Source organism: Geotrypetes seraphini, chromosome 2 (assembly GCF_902459505.1).
Source record: "Geotrypetes seraphini chromosome 2, aGeoSer1.1, whole genome shotgun sequence".
Lineage (NCBI taxonomy): Eukaryota > Metazoa > Chordata > Amphibia > Gymnophiona > Dermophiidae > Geotrypetes > Geotrypetes seraphini.
This window is the reverse complement of record NC_047085.1, coordinates 97380545-97407802: the sequence shown is the minus strand read 5'-3', so window position 1 is coordinate 97407802 and position 27258 is coordinate 97380545. Positions and strand designations below refer to the sequence as shown.

General features: G+C 39.6%; 1 protein-coding gene across 5 annotated transcripts in view; it reads right to left on the bottom strand.

Annotated features, from left to right (window-relative positions):
- Positions 1-27258, bottom strand: part of STAU2 (staufen double-stranded RNA binding protein 2) — a 365534-nt gene that overhangs the window by 11780 nt on the left and 326496 nt on the right. For 3 of the 5 annotated variants that reach the window (XM_033933321.1, XM_033933322.1, XM_033933323.1), the window contains one exon: positions 22736-22824. The exons of 1 other annotated variant lie outside the window; for it this stretch is intronic. In XM_033933321.1, coding sequence (XP_033789212.1) covers positions 22736-22824 — 89 coding nt within the window. Of the gene's footprint in view, positions 1-21590; positions 21666-22735; positions 22825-27258 lie in introns of all 5 variants that reach the window. One more of the 5 variants, XM_033933324.1, reaches the window with a different exon arrangement.

The following is a 27258-nucleotide window of genomic DNA, read 5'->3' as shown; positions in this document are numbered from 1 at the left end:
GAATCCATAGGTTGTGATTATGTGGAAAAAAAAGATACATTTATATGACAATGTATCTAATCATTTCAATTGTTTTCCTTACAAAACCAAAAGAGCTACTGTATCAATGAGAACTGTTTTCTTGCTCAAGGTGTAGTCTGAGCCCTGTTAATATCAATAGCAATATACTGTAAAATCTCTGATGATGGAGAGAATCATTTTCTATGCTAAACTCACTTTAATACAAGCACAGTGCAATGTCAGTATTTTCTGACTTCGGCTATGTATGTTTTTCACTTGTTTTATAGCTTCGAAAGAGTAACACAACCAACAAAACAATGCAGCTATTTTAAATGGTTTACACCATAATCCTTTCGGTGCCATGGGTGTTATGTGGATTTTTAAAATAAAAATTCCTAGTCACAGTTATTTATTCCTCATGTTCACCCCAGAAAAACGACTTGGTTTTTTCAACACAAAAAGGGCAAATCCTGTGGCACAAAACTTCTCTCTAGTGAGATCAAACATACAACATTTAAAATGTGCTACAGCAATTAAAGTTTGAGGATAAGAAGATTTACAGGTAAGACCTCAGGTTTCTTGTGGCGAGGTTTACAAAATTCTGTGGCACATTTACATAAATATGCATATGACTGTATAGAAAACAACATATTCTTTTACAATAAAATAATACTCCCTCTTTATTGATCAAAACTATTTTAGTGCATTTTTTTTCTTTTACAATGTTGTTCCATTTTCTCTTATTTCTTATGACTTTCCATTGCTGGAATGTCATATTGGAACAAGCTTACTGGGCAACTAAGGGCTCCTTTTACGAAGCTGCGTTAGGGCATTAATGTGCGGAATAGCGTGCGCGCTAGATGCTAACGCCAGCATTGAGCTGGCATCAATTCTAGCTGCATAGCGGGCGGTGTAGTGCGCGATAATATCCTGCATGCGCTAAAAACGATAGCACACCTTAGTAAAAGGAGCCCTAAGATTATGTGCAGATCACTAAAGCTTTAAGAAGATGTTGAAAACCAAGCTGTTTGTAGACGCATACTTTTGATCTGTTTCTCCTAACGTTGTTTGGGCACTTTTGCAAAATTTTATCAAATATGTTACTGAAGAATTTGTAGGTCTTATTTGGAAGAGTGATTTGTATTGTTTTTTGTTCTCTGTATTTGCTTTATGTATGTTTATATGGAAACCACTGTGACTCCAGGCAGTATATTAAGTTTTTAAATAAATACATTCTTTTTCCTCTTTTCACATTCTCTGTCTACTGTTTCTCCCCCTCTTAAAGGTGATGGTTTTCTTTTTTTTCTCCTTTTTTATGTCTATTGGGAGGCAGAACATCATAAAAGAACAACCAGAACACTACTAGCTCTTCCTCCCTTCTAATCTTTCATTGTTCATTTTTCTCTCCCCTCCCATTTCTCCTTATACAACCCCCTTCCTGTTCTCACCTTCCAGTTTTTCATTCTTACTCCTCAATAACTCCTGTCTCCTTTATCACCTTCCTTTAATCCCAGTATCCCTTTTCCTCACATATAGCTCTACTGGTATACATATGGGCCCAGATTCTCTAAAAGTGCGTCCCGATTTTAGGCAGCTGTAGGCCAATCAGGCCTTAGATTAAGTGGGGATGGGCGGACCCGCTATGCCTAAGGCCTGATTGGTCCAGGCTTCTAGAGCCTGGGCCAATCAGGCCTTAGGCTTCGGCGGGATGGGCCGGGAAGGGGCGGGCCCGCCTCATTTCAACGAGGCGTGCCTGCTTGCTCGACGTGCAAGACCCATCTGTAAGAACAGGTTTGGTGGAGTGGGGGTTGTTAGCGCCAGGGGGGGGTGCGTCTTCGGCCAGGAGGGATTGGGCACCCTCCTGCCAGCGACCGATATTGTCAGGGGGGGGATCGGTAATGTCGAGGGGGGGGGCGGTCGGTAGTGTCGGGGGGGGTGCGTCTTCGGGCAGGAGGGTTTGGGCACCCTCCTGCCAGTGATCGGTCAGGGGCCACGGCCCGCTATACTTATAGCGGCAGAGAGATCCCTTGCCGCGATAAGTATAGCGGCCGCGTTTACTTACAATGTAGACCAGCATTTTGCTGGCCTACATTTTTAAGCTTCTCATCTACTAGGGAGACGCGTAGGGCCGCCTAGGTTCAACCTAAGGCCCGCCTAAGGCCCTTAGACGAGCTTAGGCATCTTGCGGGTCTCCCTAGGCTCCCGGAGGCACCTTCAGGCCTGCCTGGGGAGCATTTTTATTTTTTAAAACGTGCATCCCGATTGGCTGATTAGACAGCTGTAGGACGCCTACAGCTGCCTAAAATCGGGACGCACTTTTAGAGAATCTGGGCCATGGGGTGGAATGCCATTAGGGGTGGAGGGAATCCAAGATAAAGAAGGGGAACAGTGCTGTGGAGGAGAGGGGTGCCGTTGATCAGAGCCCTTTGTAGAAGCAGAGCTTTAGAAAACTGTTCCCATGTCTATATTGGGAGGGGATTTGTATATTTTTCCCAAGTGCATGTTTCTAAAATGATATGGAAGAGCTTTAATGCGCAGCCTTGCATCTATTTTACATGAGAATATAGGTTTGATAGAGCCTCTTGTAAGACAGAATGAAAGTCCCTCTCCATATTCCATCTAAAATCTGCATCTTAATTTGTATTTTCAGTCTCTATAATCTGACCTTTTGGTGTTTGGTGGTAATTTTTATGCAGATATGTTGTATATTCCTTTTACATATAAAATGGTTATCATGATATAGGCTTGCTTTTAGTTACTACTTGGTTGATTAGTCATGACTTGACCTTTAAGGGGCAATTCTATAAGCTAGAGGCTAATATTTATATGCACAACGCTCATAAATGTTTAGAATACTGGTGTATAGATATGCTAGTATCCCACTTCAACACTAATTTGCAAATACCCACTTAACTTAGATAGTGCATATTTGCAAAGGGGAGGGGTGGAGCTCTAGTTACGCATAAAGCTTACAAAATACTGTAAGTTAGATTAATCTCTGCAGCACTTAAGTGCTAACACTTATACTAGCTTCACAGCTGGCATAAATGCTTGTACCTAAATGTTATGTAACTATTGGCAATGGTTGGTTTGAATAGCGTAAATTGGGAGTGGCAGTCTTGAGAAAGCCCTTTGAATTATACGGGCGAAACATGTTGGTGACTCTACCCCTGCTGAAAAGCGTCTTTTTTCACAGCTAAGTACTTTTTAGTACATATTCATATATTTAAGGCTAATATTTAAACTTATATTTGAAATATTTATTACACTGGATCCGATGACGAGGGGGAGCATAAAGCCCAGCACAATGAGAGTAGTTTGAGTGCTTGGTGGCCCGCTGAGGACCAGTAAGATAAGCTTGAAGTGAGGCAGTAGGTTCCATAGACAACCCCGCGAAAGACAAAGGCGCGCGCCGACAACTGAGCGCAAGACGGAGGCGTGCGCCGAAGAAAATTACAGTTTTTAGGGGCTCCGATGGGGGGTTTTGTTGGGGAGCCCCCCCCCAGTTTACTTAATAGAGATCGCGCCGGCGTTGTGGGGGGTTGTAACCCTCCACATTTTACTGTAAACTTAACTTTTTCCCTAAAAACAGGGAAAAAGTGAAGTTTTCAGTAAAATGTGGGGGGTTACAACCCCCCACACCGCCCCCACAACGCGGCACAATCTCTATTAAGTAAAGTGGGGGGGTTCCCCCCACGCCCCCCCCCTTCGGAGCCGTAAAAACAGTAATTTTCTGCGGCGCGCACCTCTGCGCTGCGCTCAATTGTCTGCGTGCGCCTTTGTCCCGGCGCGCTTTTGACCTGACACCGAGGCAGTATGAAGTTTTGGATTGATTGAAGCACGGCAAGAATGTGAGATAAATTCTTACATTTGAGTATATTGCACCTAAATGTTAGGCGTGTTAATTAGCAAGTTACGCTACTATTCAGTAATGGAAAGTAAGTCCCTACTGTGCACCCTCCAGGCCCCTAATTCTAAGTGCTCTGTTATAGAATTGTCCCTAGTGTGGTTACAATCAAGGCATTGATTTTTCTAGAGATTCTGAGAAGGTAAGGTCAAAGGAAATGTATCTATTTCTGTTAAATCAAAAGTGAACGAACCACCAAACACATAAAACAGTGGAAACCACTGGGGCTAGTATATCATCAACAGTTCTTTATTAAAATAAATGATTTCCATTTCCTGTAGTGGACTCAACACAAGTTCTGTTTTGGCACTAAGCCTGCATCAGGAGCCCAAAGTCAATCAAAGCAAACAATGCACTGAAGTATCTATCAGGATAGACAGTCTTCTTATTTCAAAAAGGCAAATAGGATAAAATTCAAAGACATTGCCCTCACAAGTAGTATTCCGAAGGAAACCACATACTCTTACTCAATTCTTGCAAATAACACTGGAGCAAGCCTCAGTCATACTAAATCAACTTTTTAGATTTTGCAGAAAGCTGGTTTAGTGTTAATATTTGTGATCTTTGTGTATGTGGTTTCCTTTGGTGCACAATTTGTGAGAGCAATGACTTTGGATTTTATCCTATTTGGCCTTTTTGAAACAAGAACACTGTCTAATGCAGTGCTCTTCAACCACTGGTCCAAGGACCAGTGCCAGTCCACAGAAACTTCCTGCCGGTCCACAGGACCAGCACGTGCATCAGGCCCAAAATAGTGTTCTTCAACCGCCGGTCCATGGTACGATCGATGCGGTGTTATCTTCGAGCCAGCTCCCTCTTCCTAACTGATTCAGTGCACAAAGCCACAGGCAGTGGCTCCTAAGAGCATCTTGCGCCTGAACCGGAAGCCTCTATGACGTTGCAACGTCAGAGGGAAGGCTTCCAGATGAGGCACGGGACGTGCAAGGTGCAATTAGTACTATTATGGGGGCAGGGTCTGGACCACGTCTTAGCCCAGTGTTCTTCAATTGCAGGTCCATGGACTGATGCCGGTCCACAGAATAATTATTTTATTTCTGCCGGTCCATAGGTGTAAAAAGGTTGAAAAACACTGGTCTAATGCTCTGCTCTGTGCTGGCAGTCTGAGAAGTATAGCAAGTTTTAAATAAACTACAATCTACCCTATTACCGTAGATATTTCAGTGTGCTGTTTGCTTTGATTGACTTTGGACTTCTGATGCAGGCTCAGTGCCAAAATCCAGCCAGTGTCAAGCCTGCCACAGCAACTGGATATCATTTGTTTTAATAAAGATCTTTTGATGATATACTAGCACATTATATCATGCTGTTTCATGGTTGCCTCCACTGTTATATGTGTTATATCATAAGTGACATATTTAGGTATCGGATTAGATTCAAGGTTGTCCATGTGTTAACTCTGTTTTAAGGTCTGATTTTTTTTAAAATGGATACTTTACACTGGTTGCATCCTCTTCTAGATAAATCAGATTTTCATACTGTTCTTGAGTCCATTATTTTCTCAAATTCAGTTATTGTAACGCAGCATCAATTTTGAAGGCTCTTCAAATGGTTCAAAATACACAGTTTGCTCATATCACTACACATTTTTTTTATTTTTTTATTTTTTTTAAATCTTACATTATTTATTTATTTTTTACATTTCTATTCCACGCTATCCAAAGTTCTAGGCAGATTACAACAGACATACACAGCATTAAATAAAACAATAGACATTGAACAGTTAGTGATACTGAGACGGATAGACAGTGGGTACACTCACGAAGACTCCATAGTTGTCCCTAGTATACTGTATTCAGTTTAATATAATCTGACTATATTTAATCATTGCATCAGATGTTATCTAATCATTTAACCCACTTTTGCAGGTCTGTTTGTTTATTGTGGTATTGGGGCTGATATATCTATGAGATCAATTAATATGGGGCTCAGGGGATGGTTATGGAGAATTCAGGAAACACCTGAAAACATACCTGTTCACAAAACACCTAGGCAACGAACAAGGACAATAACCCCCCTCGTAATCACTCCCCAAATCTGTTCTTGTAAACTGTTAACCCCAATCACTAACTTCCAACCCTGTGCAAACCGCAAGGTACTTCACGACCCTACAATACATAACTGTTGTTATTATCATTAATGCTGTTACTATCAAATGTACATTGCAATATTCTTTGCTGTAAACCGCCTAGAAGTCGCAAGATTGTTGGCGGTATATAAGAATAAAGTTATTATTATTATTATTATTATGTCGCATGAACTCATAAAGCCACAGAGCAGGAACCAAGACATCAATGGCCAATAGTGTGATATGCAAAGGTAGCCATCCAATGACCTTTCAATGAATGTGAATGCTGATCTGGCTCAGAGACATTTTACAACAAATTGCCAGTGATCAAGATCATAGGCCTGTTTAGTTTGCCATAATTTGCTATTTTTTAAGTGAGGATGATATAGTGGTGTACTGTTTCCATATGAGGCCAGATACCCTGGGCAGAGGTTAATATACTCTAGTTCTGTATACAAATACTGTATGTTATATTTATTTTGCATTTATAACCAGAAACAAACAATCAAACCAACTGCAGTAGAAAAGTCAAACAACAAAACACAGAAAGGATACTGCAGAGCTGATGTACAAGGGTTTAAAAGTCCCTCAGTCCTGGAACGATCTCCCTCTTTATTTAAGACAAGAAAAAAACTTAGACAAATTTAAGACCAAACTTAAAAGTTTTCTATTTACAGATGCTTTCAATGATTAAAATCTTCCGCATTGCCTATCTAATCTTCTTTGTGAATTGTCATTGTCTCCCTTCCTAATGTACTTCCCTTGAATTATTATTGAATTTAACAACGAATGTAACCATTAAATAACTTCCCTTTTGTTTTATTATTATACGTAGATGTAAATGTATTGATAACTGTTTAAATAAGTTTACTTTTTTTACCCAAATTTATTGTATGTCTGAATGATATGTTACCTAAATTTTTGAACTATTTGTACATCGCCTAGAATTTTGAATAGGCGATAAATCAAACTATTTAATAAACTTGGAAACTTAATCTTTATTAGGAAAGATGCAATGTAGCATTCCAAACAAATGGTCCTCTTGTGTGAGTATCCGGGCCCAACACGGCCCGTGTTTCGGAAAACACTCCTTCGTCAGGGGTCTTGCTTTACATACCACAATGTAGAGGTACATCAGCATAGAGAACCTGAATAATACAACTGTCCTTAAAAGGACAGACAATGTTAACACTTTTAAGGACAGTTGTAGTATTCAGGTTCTCTACGTTGATGTACCTCTTAATTGTGGTATGTAAAGCAAGACCCCTGACGAAGGAGTGTTTTCCGAAACACGGACTGTGTGCCTATACAAGTGTGCCTGTATGTGTTCTAATACAGCAACTTGAAGAGGGTGGGCCTGTAGCTGACTTGATACTTCCATAGGTCTCTGCCTCACATATTCTCTTGAATAGTGGATTTACACCAATGTAAGTGCATGGAATCACAGCCTAGGAAGAGATCCATTTGTGAAATAATCCATGGCACATCTTGTAACTTTTTAAAATTGTATACTGGTATTAAATTATTTGCAAAATTTAAAACAAATATTTTTAACATTTTTTAAAATAAAAGAAGTAGTATTCAATAATATATAAAACTTACAAATAACAAAAATGTAAACCAAAACCTACTACAATGGGAGGGGAACACTCCCTGGAAAGCAGCATCACTTATCAGGAGTAAGCTTAGCTAAGAGCCATCAGATGATGATGGGCTTGGATGAAGCCAATATGCTCTAGGGCAAATGTGAGGTTGCCCACAGCATCCAACAGTTGCTGTATCATCTCCATACTGTCTTTAATGGCCCATAGCTGGCAGTCTAAGCCTGCCTGTATCAGGCCAATCTCTTCTGCTAATGTGTTAAAGTTACCATTTCCAGGGTTAACCCAAAGTGGAGCTGTACCTAGAAATAATGGACTAGGCACATGTAGTAGAGGAGATTAAGTCTGCTGTAGGGGGACATGTTCTTACACAGAGTCATTAAGGCTCACCTCCTCCTGATGGAGACCCAGCTCCTCTGGGGGTTGCACAGTGGGTATGACAGGGAGGATGGGTAGGAGCAAGGGACAGAAGCTGAAGTAGAGGGTAAGCTAGGGAAAGGTAAAAGATGGGGTAGAGGAGTGGCTGATGTTGCTGCTAGCTCTGCAGCTTGCCTCTCCTTGACTGGCCACTCTTCCTCCTGCTGCATATGATCCTATCATCTAGAGAGGGTTATTGTTTTTGCTGCTCAGTTGTGAAAATAGACAACAAAGGTACCTATCAGTTTCCTAATCTCTGCGTCTTATGTCATGAGAAAAACTCATTGTCTAAGCTTGGTGTTCTGGTACTATCTACCCAGTTGAGGGATGTATGTATGACAGTGACTGACATTAGTGCTCTGCACATTCACATATCATGATGGAAATGTTTCGGACTTTCCCTCTGCTGCAACCCCCCTCCATGCTTCCAGGATTTCCAGAATTTCAAAGAAGCATTGACATTCCATAGTCCCAGTAAGTAGAGCCCCCTAATGAGATGCTAAAGGTAACCAGACAAAGAATGGCTCTAGCTACCTGTTCTTAAAGACAGGTAGTTATTGTCAATCAAGCGCCATTGTTTCAGACAGAAGCCAATTGTCACAGAAAGATGCTGTCTTAGGCACCTGGGTCAACCGGAATCTTAGACCTCTCTCCCTAAGACTCCGATTGGTCAGCTTTCTTAGGCCACCCCTGTCGCAGCCGCTAAACTGATCACAGCAGGGAGATTCCCTTGATGCGATTAGCTCTGTGGCAACCCGATTCTCTAACTGGCGCCTGTGACAGATGCCAGTTGGAGAATTGTGGTATTAGGCGGGTTGAAGCGTCTGTTTGTGAGGACAAACGCCCGTATGCGATTCTCAAAAGCAGCTTAGGCGGCTTTTGAGACCGGGCATCCTATAAAGAATCTAGCCCTTATGGCCTGATTCTGTAAGAGGTCCTTACTGACACTTATGGGGAATTTAGGAGACATCTAAAAACATATCTGTTTTCGAAGTATTTAGGCAGCTAATTCGTAAAAATGTTATTATGCACTATTTTGATCATTTTCGCTCTGGGCACACAGTGGCAGTCAAAAGGCCTAAGATACTTTTAGATATGTCTAAAACCCGTTTTGATTATTGGCACTTGGATGACTTGGTTTTTTTTTTTTTTGATTGTCCAAGTGCCAATTTAGGTGGATTTTTAGATGTATTTTCATTTAGATTATGTACCTCTGGGGGGATAAACTCCATTTGATCATTCTTTTTGCTAAAATAGCAGCAAAGAGTTTGATGTTTTGATTGAGAAGTGAGATGGGATGGTATGAGCCCAACAATTCTTTATCTCTGCCCAGTTTGGGGAGTATGACTACATGAGCTCTAATTAAAGTGGTTAGAAATCTATCTGTCCTGTTGCCCCATTGATACAGGTTATACTTATATAACTGAATACCATAAGTTGCTCTCTTATTCTGGATGCAATTAATTTGTTTGCATACAGACTGCTATTGGTTTCATGCCAGGTTGTCACCGTATAGGGTAGTGTAGGGACCCCTTAGAATCTGCAATTTATTATTTTTTAATTTTATTTTAAAAAGCTTGTAGTCTGCTTAAACCTAGGTGGATACTAAAATACGATAATCAATTTAACATCAATCAAATAACAGTAAAACATACAACTTTTCGCTATAAACCCCCTTAATATTTCAGAAAAATGCTTCCACAAAATGAGAGGGTGCTGGTCTTTGACCAGAGGGTCACCGCGTGAGCGGACTGCTGGGCACGATGGACCACTGGTCTGACCCAGCAGCGGCAATTCTTATGTTCGATCTTTAAAAGCTTCTTAAATTGCTGCATATTGTTGATTACTCTCAACTGTCCAACCAAATTACTCTATAATAATACCTATGCAACCGAAATAGCAATTTTCCTAGTACAAGCATTTTGCACTTTTTGAACTTCTTCAAGAGATAAACATGTAGCCACCTCCGATCTCAAAAATCAACATGGTTGATACACCAACCTGGTATTCGACAAATACCACAGAGCTCCCTGATGAATGGCTTGGAAAATTGGTTCCAATACTTGATCTAGAAGTCAATGTAATTGGCGTAACAGAAGGGAAACATGTTCAAACTTTCTCCCGCCACAAATTAATATAAGAACATAAGAAGTGCCTCTGCTGGGTCACACCAGAGGTCCATCCTGCCCAGCAGCCCGCTCACGCTGCAGCATTTTGTATTACCTGCAATGCACTACACCTGGAAGAAGTCAACCCCAGATATAGTGAATTACAGTAATCCAACCTCTGCAGCACTATACAATGAACAACCAACTGAAAGTCATAGGGAGATCCAATAATTCTTTATCTTGCACTTCATGAGTTTTGGCGCTATACGCCATAATTTTACTTCTCACTACTGCCTTAGCAATATCCCAATAAACTGCAGGTGAAGATACATTCCTGGGATCATTTTCAGTTAGAAAACAGTCCCTTTTCTGTCTAAGATACATTTTAAAATCTGCATCTAGAAACAGGATGGAATTTATCTTCCAAGAAGGAGGCCCCATAGCATTTTGAAGTCTCCAATGTACCCAGACCAAGCAATGGTCCGAGATAACCCATTTAGGATATCCATTGCATGTGCCCTAGAAAAGAGGAATCCTGCAATTAGGACATAATCTAATCTAGTGTGAACTTTATGAACGCGTGAATAGAAAGTATACTCTCTCTCTTCTGGGTGAAGGGTCCTTCAGATATCTAAAAGTCCCAGCTCAGTCGTAACAAAATTTATACCCTTATAAAACTGTTCCTGATGTCTCTGCTTTGGTGAACTGCAATCAATAAGAGGATCTTGAGTGATGTTAAAACTTTCCCCTACCACAAGTTTATATCTCCAAAAGCAGTTAGGGTAGCAATATGGGAAAAGAACTTGTGTGAATATATGTTCGGAGCATACAAAAGAATAGATAGCTAGTTTAAAGTCCATCAGCTCTCCTCTCCACCATACAAACTTCCCCTTTGGGTCTTGGATGACTTTATGTGAAGTGCATGAGATTTACTTTGAATAAAGATGGCCATCCTGCCTGTTATAAGTGACATAGGCAAACACTTCCACTCAATCTTTGCATAGTTCACTATGTTCAAGCTGGAAGAGGTGCATTTCTTGCATTGAGTATATCAAAGCACATCTTCTTGCAGAAATTCAAGAGTTCAGTACGTGCAACCCAGCAACATTAAAAGTAGTTGACTTGATATCCCCTAATTTGAAATTAGGCCAAAAGAATGACTATAGATATGATGTGAATGTGCAAAATGATACCCTGGTCAGCCTCCCAGCCAAGCTACTTGAGTATACAAAATAGAAGTGCCTAATGGAGTGTACAACTTCACAGCATGGCAAGAAGCAAAAATACAATAAGAATCATAACTTCCCATCCATCCCTCAACTAAGAAATCCCTACATGGGGCCCTGTTCCATGGCTCCTTTTCTCGCCCTTACCTTTAATTTATGGGCTCGTACTCGGCCTCGATTGCTTCTGGGTAGGTGTTATTTTTTATCTATGCCACTTTGGGTGGCCTGGATCCGCGATTTAAAACCTGGGCCCTCCAGGGCCTTGTGGATCTGGGGGATTTTATTGAGGAGGGTCAGATTGTTTCCTACTCGGACCTACGGGAGGCCTATGTTTTGGAGGAGTTGGATTTCTTTCGATATCACCAGGTCTGCAACTTTCTTCGGCGTAGAGCCCTGGGCGAGTTGTTGATTCCAGAAACTTTGTTGGAATGGGCCATGAGTGGCAGCTGTGGTCGGGGATGTGTTACTCGCTTTTATAAGGCACTTACTTCCCAAAATGCCCCCCCAATTAAATATATTCAGGTTTGGGAGACTTTGTTGGGGCGGACTTTTCCTGCTCGATGGTGGGCCATTCTTTTTCAGCACTTGCTGCACCCATCAATTGCTAGCTCTTTGGTGGAAAATGGATATAAGATGCTCTACCAGTGGTATCTTACACCAGTTCGCTTGCACCGTATTTACTCGCACACCTCTGACTTGTGTTGGCGGCAGTATGGGCAAAGAGGTACGTTTTTGCACATTTGGTGGGATTGCTCTAAAGTGGCCCCCTATTGGACTATGGTGTTCGAAATTCTCACGGAAATTTTTCATAGACCTGTTCGGAAATCTATGGGCAGTGCTTTATTGCATATGCCGCATGGGGCATTGCCGCGCTCCTGTCAGACCTTGGCTTTTCATGTGTTTGTAGCTAGCAGACTGTTGTTGGCTGCACAGTGGAAGCAGGTGTACCCACCTACTCGGCAGCATTTATTGGGAAAATTAGCGTTTATTTTTCGTATGTCTAAATTGACAGCTCTTATGCATAATCGCCTCTCCCAGTTTTTGAAGGTTTGGGATCTGTACATCAAATGGTCATCAGCCTCCTAGTGGTCTCACCCAGCTACTTTGGTGGTTTCTCATTGGTTTTCTGCACACAAATGGGTTGGGGGGTTGGGGTGGGAGGGGTTTTTGTTCAACTTTGGATTGTTTTGTCTCATACTGAAGAATCCCAGTATGACCTTTGAAGGGGTGTGGGGCTGTGAGTGTTCGGGTGTTTGTTTATGATTCTGTATCTTTCTGCATTTTTTCAATAAACTTTTTGAAAAAAAAAAAAAAAGAAATCCCTACATGTAATGACAAACAAAACCCCTCCTACTATCAATTTCTTCTTTTTCTTCCATAAAAAAGCATATTCCATATCCATAACGAGCAAGACAAAAGTACCCATCCATACTCCCATATCCGAATTCCATTTGCTGCAGAGAAAAATAAATCCCCACCATAAACTCCCTCTGGTCTCTCTCCTTACCACCTAAGCTAAAGTCAGAACAAACATGCTATACATCACTCGAGAAAGATATAAATAACAACATTATTGTGCTAACATAATATGCATTCATGTGTGAAATTAAAGAACACAAGTGCTGCGAAAATATCTACTGCACGCAGAGCAATGACATTAATAAAGTAAGATAAAAGAAGCCATAGTTCACCACCCGTCCACATGAAAATCCAAAGCTCTATAAGTACTGAACCCAGATGAATATTATGTAAGACCAGCAAAAGTGTCCACAGAACAGTGCAAGATGACGCTCCAGCATCTGCAGACATATAACACGCTCCCAGACAGGTGACAAGTATTCAGCAGTTATGTTCCCTCTAAGCAGAGCATGTGAGCAATCATACATTTACATGGTCATAACATAACATTATACTTATAGACTGCGTTACCAAAAGGTTCTACGCGGTTTACAGAAGATTATAAACATTAAACATAATCGTATATTTGAATGAGTCAGCTAGTCAGGTATTTGGAGAAAAGATAGGTTTTTAGCTGTTTTCTAAAATGTCTGTAAGAAACAGCTGTGAGCAACAATGATTGAAATTCTTTTTCATGAGAAGCTGCCTGAGATGCTAAAGAGTGATTTAGGAATTTATTGTTTTTACAACCTTTTACAGAAGGGAAATTGAACAGAGCATGAGTTTTTCTACTGCATTTGTGCATAGCTATGGAAAAACTATGAGCCAGATAAGTAGGGGCTGCACCATATAAAACCTTGTAACAAAAACAGCCCAACTTGAACAATACTCGAGCTTCCACAGGCAACCAATGCAATTCACAATAAAATAACATAACATTATCGTATTTCTTCAATCCGTAAATCAATCTAACTGCTGTGTTCTGTATCAATGATAATCTCAATAATTCCTTCTTAGTAATTGATAAATAAGCAATACTGCAATAGTCGAGGAGACTCAACAGTAATGACTGGACCAATAATTTAAAGGGTCTAATTGTTCGTAGTCTCCTTAAAGTAAAATAACTTTTACGTACAACAGCATCTATCTGGGTTTTCATAGTAAGATGTTTATCTAATACGATTCCTAAAATTTTAATTATTGGATGGATTGTATAAGATGTTGAAAGTATATTGATGGAAAGTTCATGAAAAAGTTTGGTAGGAGATGCTACAAAGAACTAAGCTTAAGTTTGAATTGCTGCATCCAAAGATTCATCCTTTCCATTACAGTCTCAATTTGAGTAGTAATCTGAGATAGAATCGAATTACAAGGTAAAACTATTTGTGATGTCATTGGCATAACTGAACAGTCTTATATCCAGATTGCTTAGACACAAACCTAGTGATGAAAGGTAGACATTAAATTAAATAATGTAGGTGATAGTGGAGATCCTTGAGGCATGCCACATGGATTTTTCCAACTAGAGGAGAATTGAGTCTGAAATCTGACTTGGTAGGATCTAAATTCCATAAATCCCTTAAACCATGAGTAGACATTGCCATGTACACCTAAAACGTTGCTCACAAAAATACTGACTTGACCTTCAAACAAAATTAAATTAAACTAAATCAATTACTATGTGTGTGATGGTCTTTTCTGCTATATAAAGAAATGCACTGCTAATACTGGAATCAAAAATTATTGGTTGTTGCTCACACGAAAAAAATTATGCATGCACCTGGCCACTCCTTAGAGGGAGCATTGTTGAACAGTATTCTGAATAGTCAGATTCTATATCACTGTAGTTGCAAGTACACAAACCTGGCAATGACCTTCGTGTTCCAAATCTTTTTGCCAACTCTGCAAGACCAATATACGAGGGCAAATCAAAAAGTAAAGGCAAAATACATTTAACGACTTTAATAGAAATAGCTATGAGCAATTGGAACAAATGACTTTTCTATACAGTCCCAATGCAAGATGACACATTTGTTGTACTGTTTAACTAGCTTTTGCATCGGGCTACTGGGCTTGATGGACCATTGGTCTGACCCAGTAAGGCTATTCTTATGTTCTTATGTTCCTGCAGAGAAGTTTTTCAGCTGCTCCTTAAGCCAGGTGAGTACCGCTTCCTTTACTTCATCATGCTTTGCCTTTTGCTTTCTAGGTCACAGTGATGCACCCATGTCTTATCACCAGTGACAATTCTCTCCGGAATACTTGTATCTTCTTCATACCATCTCAGGAACTGGATCGCAATCTCTGCACACTGTTGCTTGTGCAGATCAGTAAGCTGTTTGGGATCCCATCGTGTGCAGACTTTTCTGTATCCCAAGTCATCATGTATTATGGCAAATCCAGATCTGTAGCTGATATCCAAATCTTAAGCCAATTGAGACACCGTTATCCGTCGGTCTTCTCTAATTAAGGCATCTGCCCTTGTAATAAGGCATTAGCACCTGTTAAGGCATCACAGCACAATTAAGGCATCCGCCCTGTCAATGTGCTCTTGTGTGTGCGATGTTGATTGGCGACTAGAACGACCTTCATCAGTTACACCTGTTCTTCACTCTTTAAACCTTTTTACCCTCTCATAAACCTTTTGTTGATTCACAGTGCTATGTCCATACTGAGTCAATATACAATGGTGAATTTCCACAGGTTTCATTCCCTCTGCCCAAAGAAAGCACATTACTGCACGTTGTTCTTTGATGGTGCAATCTTGCAATGGAGTGTCCATGTTTCTGACCTCATGGCCGAGTGCTGCACTCTGGGTGGATGAACTATCCAACAGGCAACGTACAAGTACATATGATAATAATAACAACTTATATATATCTTTTTAACATAGCTCAATCACTCTCCAAATACTCCAAGAAAAGAAATCCGCCTCCCTCAATTCAACCCACTGCAGACGAACTATCTACTTTTTTCCAATCCAAAATCAAAAATATTAGATCCCACCTTGGACCAACCCCTCCAGATTCCTTCTCTCAAAACTCTATTGACTGCACACAACTATCATTCAGTACATTTTCAAATTTCAAATTACCATCATTAACAAATCTTCATTGCATTTTACAATCTTTAAACACTTCTAATAATCCCTTAGAAAGTATTCCTCCTTCCATTCTCAAGAAATTTTTCTCTTTTTTCGGTCCATTTATTTCAGAAATGATATCTAAATCTTTCACTGACTGTGTCGTTCCCCATGCTTGGAAAATAGCCTTAATCTTCCCTAAGCTCAAACAACACAACTTAGACCCCTCCTTACCGAAAAATTACCGTCCTATCGCCAATCTGACCATGATTTCTAAGTTAACAGAAAAAATCGTTCATTCTCAACTCTCAGAGTTTATTGAAAAAACCCATTCTTTACACCCCTGTCAAACTGGATTTCGTTCATCCCACTCTACTGAACTATCACTACTGGGCCTTATTTCAACCATTCATTACTACCATGATCATCAAAAATCTGTTGTTCTTATCTCCCTAGATATAGCAGCAGCTTTCGATACCATCGACCACTCTCTTCTTCTTAACAGACTCAAAGATTGTGGTATCTCGGGTCCAGCTCTATTATGGTTTACATCTTTCCTTAATGAACGTCACAACATTGTATGCGTAAACAACGCTACCTCTATTGCTACAACACAATCTTACGGTGTCCCCCAGGGTTCTATTCTATCCCCATTATTATTTAACATTTTTCTATCGCCTCTCCTTACATTAGCTCAATCCATTGGATTTACTATCTTTGCATATGCCGACGACATACAACTTCTCTACCCAATCAACACCTCAAATATTACTGACATAAAAGACATCAACAACAAATTAGATATCATATATGACTGGTTGTTCACAAATAAACTCTCCCTTAACCTAGAAAAATCCCGAGGTATGTTATTCTCTATCAAAAACACAGAATCCCTATTAGACAACATATCAATCAAATCAACACCTATTCATATGGATACCAAAATAAAACTTTTAGGCGTCACTATTGACAGGGAACTCTCTTTTCATGACCATATAAGCTCAATTGTTAAAACCTGCTTTTTTAAATTACGTATTATTCGATCTCTAACTTCTGTACTAGAAACCAGTTCAATCAATATTCTGGTTCATTCATTAGTGATTTCCCATTTAGATTACTGCAATTCACTCCTTAATGGTCTCCCTCAAAAAGAAATCAGACGCCTACAACTAATACAAAATACTGCAATAAAACTAATATATAAAATAGGTAAATATGACCATGTCACTCCTCTTTTAAAAAAAGAACATTGGCTCCCTGTCACTCATCGCATCACTTATAAAATCATCTTACTTTCCTTTAAAATAAAACTCTACCATTTGCCCTCGTTCCTAGATAAACTTCTTATTCCTCAAAGTTCTCCACGCACACTAAGATCAACCGACCAAAAACTTCTTTTCATCCCCTCCTTAAAAGATTTCTACTATACACGGAAAGTAAACTTCGCCGTAACTGCACCTACTCTTTGGAACTCCCTACCACAGCATCTCCGCGATGAACTTCGACTTGACAAATTTAAGACTGGTCTTAAAACTCTCCTATTCGGTGATGCATTTAATAATCATTAGAACTATTATTCTTTTTCTTCCTTTTTAAAACAATCTCTTTGACAAAGCAACCCCTCCCTTTATGTACTACCCAACCCCTACTATCTCCTTTCTTCTTCTTTAATATGTAACTTTACCCATCCCATTATTCTACCCTCACACTCCAGTACGTCTGGTAATTGTTTGTTCGTCTGTTTGTTTGCTTTATTATATGTTCACACATTTTTATTTTTCTCAGTTTTCCCTATCTTTTTAATTCATTGTTAACCAGCTAGATATTAATTTGATGGTTGGTATATCAAAATCAATAAAACTTGGAAACTTAGATATACCGCAGTACCGTGAAGTTCTGTGCATTTTACAAAAGATCAAAAATACATTTGAATAAGAGATAGAAATAAAATGATTAGAAAAAAATTATATGAATCTAAAAAGATTACTAAGCTTACAATTATCCATTCAAGCTAATTACCCAGATATTTCAAGAACAAATGTGTCTTTAGATGTCTCCTAAATTCCACATATGAATTAGAAAGCTTGATGAGATGTTCCAGGTCGTTGCATTTCACTAGCTCTGTTCCCATTATTGCATAATTTAATAATTGCCTTTAGTTTTTGATTCAACCTCATATATCCCAGAGTCCAAAAAAGAGGCCAAAGAGATCTAGAAAAAGTCCAGGAGGAATCTAAGTTGAGGCCTGTCCCACTTCAGTTCCCTGGATAGATTCTGGAGGTGAGTGTTTAGCAAGAAAAGACTTTAGTGTTTCTGCAGAATCCAGTGTGAGGATCTTGTTGTCATGAAAGATTGCTGGAAATTGCAATGTAAATTTGAAACCCCTCTGGAATAGCTACATGCAATAGGGAGTGAGAAGCCTTCATTGCTCAGCTACATGGCCTGACAAATCTTGGAAAAGGAGCAATTTGTGGCCTTTCTAACAGAGATCTCTTCTGAAACTAAGCTGAAAAATTCCATGAGCTGCGATTTTTCAGCATAGTTGAAGAAACAGGCTATCACCGGTCCAGGTCATCCTCTCTCCTCATTCCAAACCCCATCATGGTGTATCTGCTCTAAGCTGTGGGCCTTCCAATTTCATACCCAGTTCTTTACGCATTTGCTCCACCATTGCACCTCTCCACCAAGACTTCCTTATCCTTTACAGATTTGGGAAGGCCCATAAGCTGTATGTTATTTTTCTTCCTTTTATTTTCTTGATCCTCTACCTGCACTGCTAAAGATTTATACTGCTGTTCAAGCGCCCAAACTTTACTATTCAAATCGACCATTTGGTCTTCCTGCTGCAAAATCCTAGTTTCACATGCTGTATTCTGGTTGCATGCAGCTTAGATAATTTGTCATCAAGAATGTCCAAAATGTGTTTCATAAATTCTTTGATTGCTGCTTCTTGTAACGCAATCACCAGGGGTTCCACCAGGGCAGAAGAAGCTGCTGATTCTGTTGCTATTTTGCTGGTAGCAGGCTTACCATGATCCTCGCTATCCTGATTGGCATTTTGCCATATATGGCACCAGTATGTCTTCACAAATTACTTCCCCAGAGTCAGCAAAGAACTGGGATAAAAGTCACCATAAGCAGGCAATCATAAAAACAGTTAGGTTGGGAGGGAGCCGAAGCTAGGCGTTCGTTCAGGTCACTGCCATCACGTGACCCTCTGAAATGTGTTTTAAGTGTCTATTTTATATTATGATTTTATTGTATTTGAATTGCATTCTTTTTAAATTTATATTTAGAGATGTACAATAATTACAATTTTTAACTGCATAATTAATTGCGATGAAATTTTGAATTGCATAAAGCGCCCCTCACATTTCTTCCTGTATAGTGCAATATAAGAACATAAGAATTGCCACTGCTGAGTCAGACCAGTGGTCCATCATACCCAGCATTCCGCTCACGCGGCGGCCCTCTGGTCTAAGATCAGCACCCTAACTGAGACTAGCCCTACCAGTGCACGTTCTTGTTCAACAGAAACTTGTCTAACTTTGTCTTGAATCCTTGGAGGGTGTTTTCCCCTATAACAGCCTCTGGAAGGGCGTTCCAGCTTTCTACCACTCTCTGGGTGAAGAAGAACCTCCTTACGTTTGTACGGAATCTATCCCCTTTCAACTTTAGAGAGTGCCCTCTTGTTCTCCCTACCTTGGAGAGGGTGAACAACCTGTCCTTATCTACATATACATAGCAGACGTAAATTATCAAAACTGACACATTTCAATTCAATTGTTCCATAGAAAGGTGATATATAAAATCCCATTACTCCCTTACTAAACTAAAAATCATTTCTCTTTCCTTTGTTGTCTGGTGATTTTATCTTTCCAATCATCTTGTTCTGCATCCCTATGCTCTGAACTCTATTTCCAGGGCCTCCTGTTTTTTCACTCTTTTTTTTACTTTTCTTTGATTTTTCCTCCTCCTTTTCAAATGTCTAATTTCTGTCTCTTCTCTTCCTTTCCCTGCCATTCATGAGCACCATCATCTCCCTCTTATTTATTTATTTTTTCAGTTTTCTATACTGTTCTCCCAGGGGAGCTAAGAATGGTTTACATGAATTTATTAAGTTACTCAAGCATTTTTCCTTGTCTGTCCTGGCAAGGTCACAATCTATCTAATGTACCTAGGGCAATGGGGAGGTTAAGGGCTCCTTTTATGAAGGTGCGCTAATGTTTTTAGCGCACGCACAAAATTAGCGCGCACTATAATGCAAGCTAGCTGAAAAACTACCGCCTGCTTAAAGTGACTTGCTCAGGGTCACAAGGAGAAGTGGGTTTGAACCCACAACCTCAGGGTGCTGAAGCTTTAGCTTTAACCACTGTGCCATACTCTTCCACCCTCTCTCCCCCTTTCCTCCCCTCTCTCCCCCCACCACTTTATGCTCATCATTTGTCTCCTTCCCAATTCGGTCACAATTTCTCTTGTTTTTTTCATCCCTAATTCCAGAATCTGGCCCTCTAAATCACCACCCTAACCCTCTTGTCTGAACCTCTTTTTCCCAGAAAATCTTCCTGTGCTCCTACCCTTTCCCTCTTCCCTCCCCCAAGGACCACGGTTATTCTCCTTCTCCTTGGCAGATCTTCCTGTGCTCCTGAATCCTCCCCTTCTCCCTCCCTCGTAGTCCAGTATCTCTCCTCCCTCCCTCCATGGTCAGCTATCTATCTCCTCCTTCCCTCTCTCCCTTGTCAGGTATCTCCCTCCTCCCTCCCTCTCTTCCTGGTTGGGTATCTCTCTTTGTCCCTCCCCATGGTTGGGTATCTTTCTACCCTCTCCCTTTCCCATGGTTGAATCACTCTATCCTTCTTCCCTTCCGCCCTACTTCTGACTTTTCATAGCCAGCCGGCAGTGCTTGGGATTAATGCAGAGCACTGCTGGCAGGCTAGCTAACTCTACAGACTCTTGTGGTCTCTAGTGTCTCTGCTTCACCGGAGCAGGTAGTTGGAACAGATAGTTACATCAGCTGATGAAAGTCAGAGGGAGGGAAATAGAGGATATACTGGACTGCAGCAGGACAAAGCCAAGGAGATAAAATGACCTACATTAATGTGTGATAAAATTTTTAATGCACATTAAACATTTAAAGCATTTCAGGACCTACTATATATAAAGACAAACTGCAGACCCCACAACATATCCTGAAGAAAGCCACAGTATGATGGCTGAAATATCGGTTCTATATACCCAGACTTGGTGAGATTTGGAAAGCTGCAACAAGCACATTATGGAACACTTTTTGGATTAAGAAATTTGTCTGTACTGTTTTACATACATGATGCTTTTTTATCTATTTGGATTTGAAATCCATAAGGTGCTTGTGTGTGAAAGCACTTTGGTTCATAGCGACCTAGACTTATCCATTGCCAGCAGGTAACAAATACTGCAGTTTAGAATGTATTTATTTATATATCAATCTGGTTAAAATCCAGTACTTTTGCAGTTGTTGATTTAGAGGTATATAGAGAGAATCTGCTGTCTAACTGCTTCATGTGGTATTTTGCTACTACTTATATTCTTTTTTCACTATAAGAATCTCCTTCTTCCTTCATGCTCACATCTCCATCTTATGCAATTGCCTAAGATGGTGATTATAAAGCCTATTTAACTATTTACCCAGGAAATTGGAAGACTGGGCATCCAAATGGCAAATGAAATTTCATGTGGACAAATGCAAAGTGATGCACATTGGGAAAAATAATCCAAATCATAGTTACCAAATTCTAGGTCCAACTTAGGAGTCAGTACTCAAGAAAAAGATCTGGGTGTCATCGTAGACAATATGCTGAAATCTTCCATCCAGTGTGCAGCGGTGGCCAAAAAAACAAACAAGATGCTAAGAATTATTAGGAAAGGGATGGTAAATAAGATCAAGAATATTATAATGCCTCTATATCGCTCCACGGTGCGATTTCATCTTGAGTGTTACATTCAGTTCTGGTTGCAATATCTCAGAAAAGATACAACAGAATTAGAAAAGGTTCGAAGAGCGACCAAAATGATAAAAGCGATGGAACTCCTCTCATGAGGAAAGGCTAAAGAGGTTAGGGCTCTTCAGCTTGAAAAAGAGACGGTTGAGGGAGATATGATTGAGATCTACAAAATCCTGAGTGGTGTAGAATGGGTAAAAGTGAGTTGATTTTTAATTATTTCAAAAATTTAGGTTTTTTTTGTACTTCTGGTTTGAAACGGTGACTACCTTATGATGTAAGGTCACAGCAATAACTACTACTAATCATTTCAAAAGCGCTACTAGACGTACGCAGTGCTATACATAAATGTAGATACTCTCTGTCCCTAGTGGACTCATAATCTATTTTTGTACCAGGGCAATGGAGTGTTAGGTGACTTGTCTAGAGTTACAAGGAGCTTTGCTTATGTAATATACATGAACACAAAAGTTTCAAGGTCTAAGATAAATATATCACCGTGACCAGAGACATTTCAGATTCAAGATATTTCAACCTTATTAAAGGTTTTAGACTGGTTGGTTCAGTTCTAATTCACTCTCAGTTCTGCATAGGGATGAAATACTAAAGTAGGTATGAGATATTATTGAAGTACTGCTACAGAGCTATTTTGAAGCAATGGTACATTCATAAATTCGAAAGTATTCTTAAGGCTTTAATGTGCCTAGTCACCTTTAAGGCAGTATTACATTTGACAGTGCCAAGAAAATAAAGCAGTTGGAAAGAATGGATGATAGCAGGTGCTGTGCCATGAGCTTAATAGATTTCTCAGTTCTAAAACTCTAAGCTTGGGAACTTTCAGAGCAACACTCAATGGGTCACATGAACCCTGGAAATCCATAGAAAATACTAATTGTTGGAAAAATATTCTATCACAAAAAGTCAATACTTACATTTCGAGTGATCCATTTTCAACCTTCACAGTCCCTTCCACTGGATCCAGTCCTCGTTCTGAAAATTGTTTCAAGGCACTTAAAGCAGCCTAGAAGAATATCCAAAACAATGTCAGAAGAATATCTATCAAATAGAAAAGTGAGTATTTCAGAAATCTAATTGGGGTATTTGAAAGCTGAAGAAAACTTAACTCAAAATAAAATTACTCTAATATAATTTCTCTGCGAAGAGCCTGCACCATGAAGGCCTCACCTTTTGTGTAAGGATTTTAACATTCATGCTAATGACCCCTCTGATTCTTATTTCATGCTAATGACCCCTGACATGCTTTAACATCCTCATTCAAACTTCAACTGTACTCTATTATTATTATTATTCTTTATTCTTATATACCGCCATACCCAGTGAGTTCTAGGCGGTTTACATCAATTAGCAAATGATCTGCATTGAATAGCAGATTTACAACAAAATCCTTACCCACCAAAATGGACATTGCATTAATATTTTCCTCTCCAACTGCACACTCTTCAATTTCTCTACCCCTTTTCTTCGCCACTTTGACCATCATCTGATAACTTTCACAGTCCTGTCCAGTGTTCATTAATACATGTGGGAATCTTCAGGTTTTTGACCTTTGTACTATTTCCACCACCGTTTCATCTTTCTTACCTAATAATAGTCATATTGGGGCAGACCAATGGTCTATCTAGCCCAGCATCCTGTTTTCACAGTGGCCAATCCAGGTCACAAGTATCTGGCAAAAACCCAAATAGTAGCAACATTCCATGTTACCAATCCCAGGGCAAGCACTGACTTCCCCCCTGTCTGTCTCAATAGCAGACTATAGACTTTTCCTCCAGGAACTTGTTCAAACCTTTTTTAAACCCATCTACTTTAACCACTGTTACTACATCCTCTGGCAATGCATTCCAGAGCCTAACTATTCTCTGAATGAAAAATATTTCTTCCCGTTGGTTTTAAAAGTATTTCCCTGTAACATCAATGAGTGTACCCTAGTCTCTGTAATTTCTGATGGAGTAAAAAATCGATTCACTTGTACCTGTTCTATACCACTCTGGATTTTGTAGTTCAATTATATCTCTCTTCAGCCATCTCTTTTCCAAGTTGAAGAGCCCTAGCCTCTTTAATCTTTCCTCGTATGAAAAGAGTTCCATCCCTTTATCATCTTGTTTCTTTGAGCCTTTTCTAATTCCACCGTATCTTTTTTGAGATATGACTCCATGGAGCGATACAGAGGCAGTATAATATTCTTAATCTTATTTCCCATCCCTTTTTAATAATTCCTAGCATCTTGTTTGCTTTATTTGTCACCACTACACATTAGGCAGAAGGTTTCAGCGTACTGTCTATGATGATACCTAAATCTTTTTCTTGGACAATGACCCCTAAGGTGGACCCTAGCATCTGGTAACTGTGATTTGGATTATTCTTCCCAATGTGCATCACTTTGCATTTATCCATATTAAATTTCATCTGCCATTTGGATGCCCATTCTTCCAATTTCCTAAGGTAATGTAATGTAATGTAATTTATTTCTTATATACCGCTACATCCGTTAGGTTCTAAGCGGTTTACAGAAAATATACATTAAGATTAGAAATAAGAAAGGTACTTGAAAAATTCCCTTACTGTCCCGAAGGCTCACAATCTAACTAAAGTACCTGGAGGGTAATAGAGAAGTGAAAAGTAGAGTTAGAGGAAAAATAAAAATAAAATAAACATTTTAACAAGACAGCATTGATCTAAATACTTTGGAAGGTAGAAGAGAGGAGAGAAAGGAATAGAAGCAGAAGGGGGAGCCGTTGAACAGTAGAATTCTGGAGAAATTTAAATGATAGAAATAGAACAAAACAAAGACAAAAGGCAAAACAATAGATAAGATTAAAGATAAATCATAAGGTCTGCCTAGAATGTTTCACAGTCCACATGCGTTTGAATAACTTTGAACAGTTTAGTGTCATCTGCAAATTTATTTACCTTTCTCTACTGAGAATATTTACTATTCAACCCTATTCTCTGTTTTCTCTCTTTTAACCAGTTCTTAATCCACAATAGGACATTACCTCCTACCCATTACTTTCTAATTTCCTCAAGTGTTTCATGAAGTACCTTGTCAAATGCCTTTTGAAAATCCAGATACACAATATCGATCGACTCACCTTTATCCATGTTTATTCACCCTTTTGATGAAATGTAGTAGATTGGTGAGGGAAGATTTCTCTTGACTAAATCCATGTTGGCTTTTCCTCATTAATCCATGCTTATGTATATGCTCTGTAATTTTGTTTTTTTATAATAGTCTCTACCATTTTGCCTGGAACTGATGTCAGACTCACTGGTCTATAATTTCCCAGATCACTTCTGGAGCCCTTTTTAAAAATTGGAGTTATATTGGCCACCCTCTAGTCTTCGATACCACGCTGGATTTTAAAGATAAATTACTAATTACTAACAATAGCTCTGCAAGTTCATTTTTCAATTCTATCAGTTCCCTGGGATGTATACCATCAGGTCCAGGCAGTTTGTCAAATTGTCTCTCCTCTTCCTCTATTCTCTATGCATCACACACTCATCTTCCCTGTCTCGTCAGCTTGTAACTTTGGGGGTCATCTTTGACATCTCTCTCTCTTTCTCTACACATATCCAATAGACTGTTAAAAGCTGTTGCTTCCCTAACATCACTAAAATTCATCCTTTCCTTTCTGAACACACTATCAAAACCCTTATCCACGTTCTTATCACCTCATTGTTAGGTTACTGCATCTTGCTTCTCACAAGTCTCCTTCTAAACCATCTGTCTCCCCTTCAGTCTGTTCAAAATTCTGTTGCATGACAAATTCCACAACTTTTGCTAAACTCATATTAGTCCTTTCCTCAAGTTGCCAGGAAAGGAATGGAAAACAAAGATGAAATGTTTTAATACCTTTGTATCTCTTTATGGGGCGGTTGCACCTTAAATACTGTGTGCAGTTCTGGTCGCCACATCTCAAAAAGATAAAGCAGAATTAGAAAAGGTACAGATTAAGTGGAGTGGAATGAGTAGGTATGAATTGCTTGTTTACTCTTTCCAAAAATACTAGTACCAGATGGCATGTGTTGAAGCTACTAAGTAATAGATTTAAAACAAATTAGAGAAAATATTTCTTTACTCAATGGGTAATTAAACTCTGGACTTCGTTGCTGGATAATGTAGTAAACTTGGATTAATTTACTAAAAGAGAAGTCTATAAGCCTTTATTAAAATGGCTTGGGAAAATCCACTGCTTATTCTTAGAATAAGCAGCATAAAATCTGTTTTTCTCCTTGGGATCTCGCCAGATTCTTGTGACCTGAGTTGGTCACTGTTGGAAAAAGGATACTGGATTTGATGGACCTTTCGGTCTGTACCAGTATGGCAACTCTTCTATTTTTATATAAGCTCATGCTAACGTCTTACTGATGGTGCTAGAGGCAAAACATGCTATTGTAGTACACCAAAGAAGCGATTCAATGACCACATTTAGGGGATATAACTATACAGACCTGGAAGGACTCTTATTAAAATGGCCCTAGTTAAGAACTGTGGTAGCAATGACTGTACTAAAGGTTCTATCACTGCTTAGTAAACGAGGGGGAGGAGGATAGTGTATAAGTGGAGGTGGAACATATAGACAGATAAGATAAAGTAAACTTATCTATAATTTAGAGTGAGCAATTTAAGGAAAATTTGCAAAATGTGTAAATCTACAATACATGCATATGGCAAAGGGGTGGGATTTAAATGAGATTAGGGCAGGACCAAAATATACATTTGCATTTCCCATTTTTAGAAGGGAAATGTGTCCATGGTAAGAGCGAATAGCGTAGCTGGTTTTAAGAAAGGTTTGGACAATTCCCTGGAGGAAAAGTCCATAGTCTGTTATTGAGAAAGACATGGGGGAAGCCACTGCTTGCCCTGGATCAGTAGCATAGAATATTGCTACTCCTTGGGTTTTAGCCAGGTACTAGTGACCAGGATTGGCCACCATGAAAACAGGCTACAGGGCATGATGGACCATTAGTCTGACTCAGTAAGGCTATTCTTATGTTCTTCTGTTCTAAAATCATTATCAGCATCAAGATTTATTTCTAGGTACATATAGGTTTAGTAAAAGTGCTCACTTTTGGCAGCTCCTAGTACTCCTCTTCCCCCCATGATGTTTCCAAATGATTGCATGTGGAACATTTAGACTTGTAGGTTTCCAAAATGGAATTAATTTACCATATATCCTCGAATATAAGTCGATCTGAACATAAGTCGAGACCCCCATTTCCTCCCCCAAAAGGATGAAAAATGGTTGACTCGAATAAAAGACGGGGGCTTAATATTCAAGTGCCATGCCCTGCCAGGATCTGCACCCAGTATCCCCTCCCTCATGCCCTCCCCTGCCAGGTTCTGCACTCAGCCTCCCCCCCTTGCCATGTTCTGCACCCAGACCCCTGCCCTCCCTGCCCTGCAAGGCTTTGCACTCAGTCCCATTCC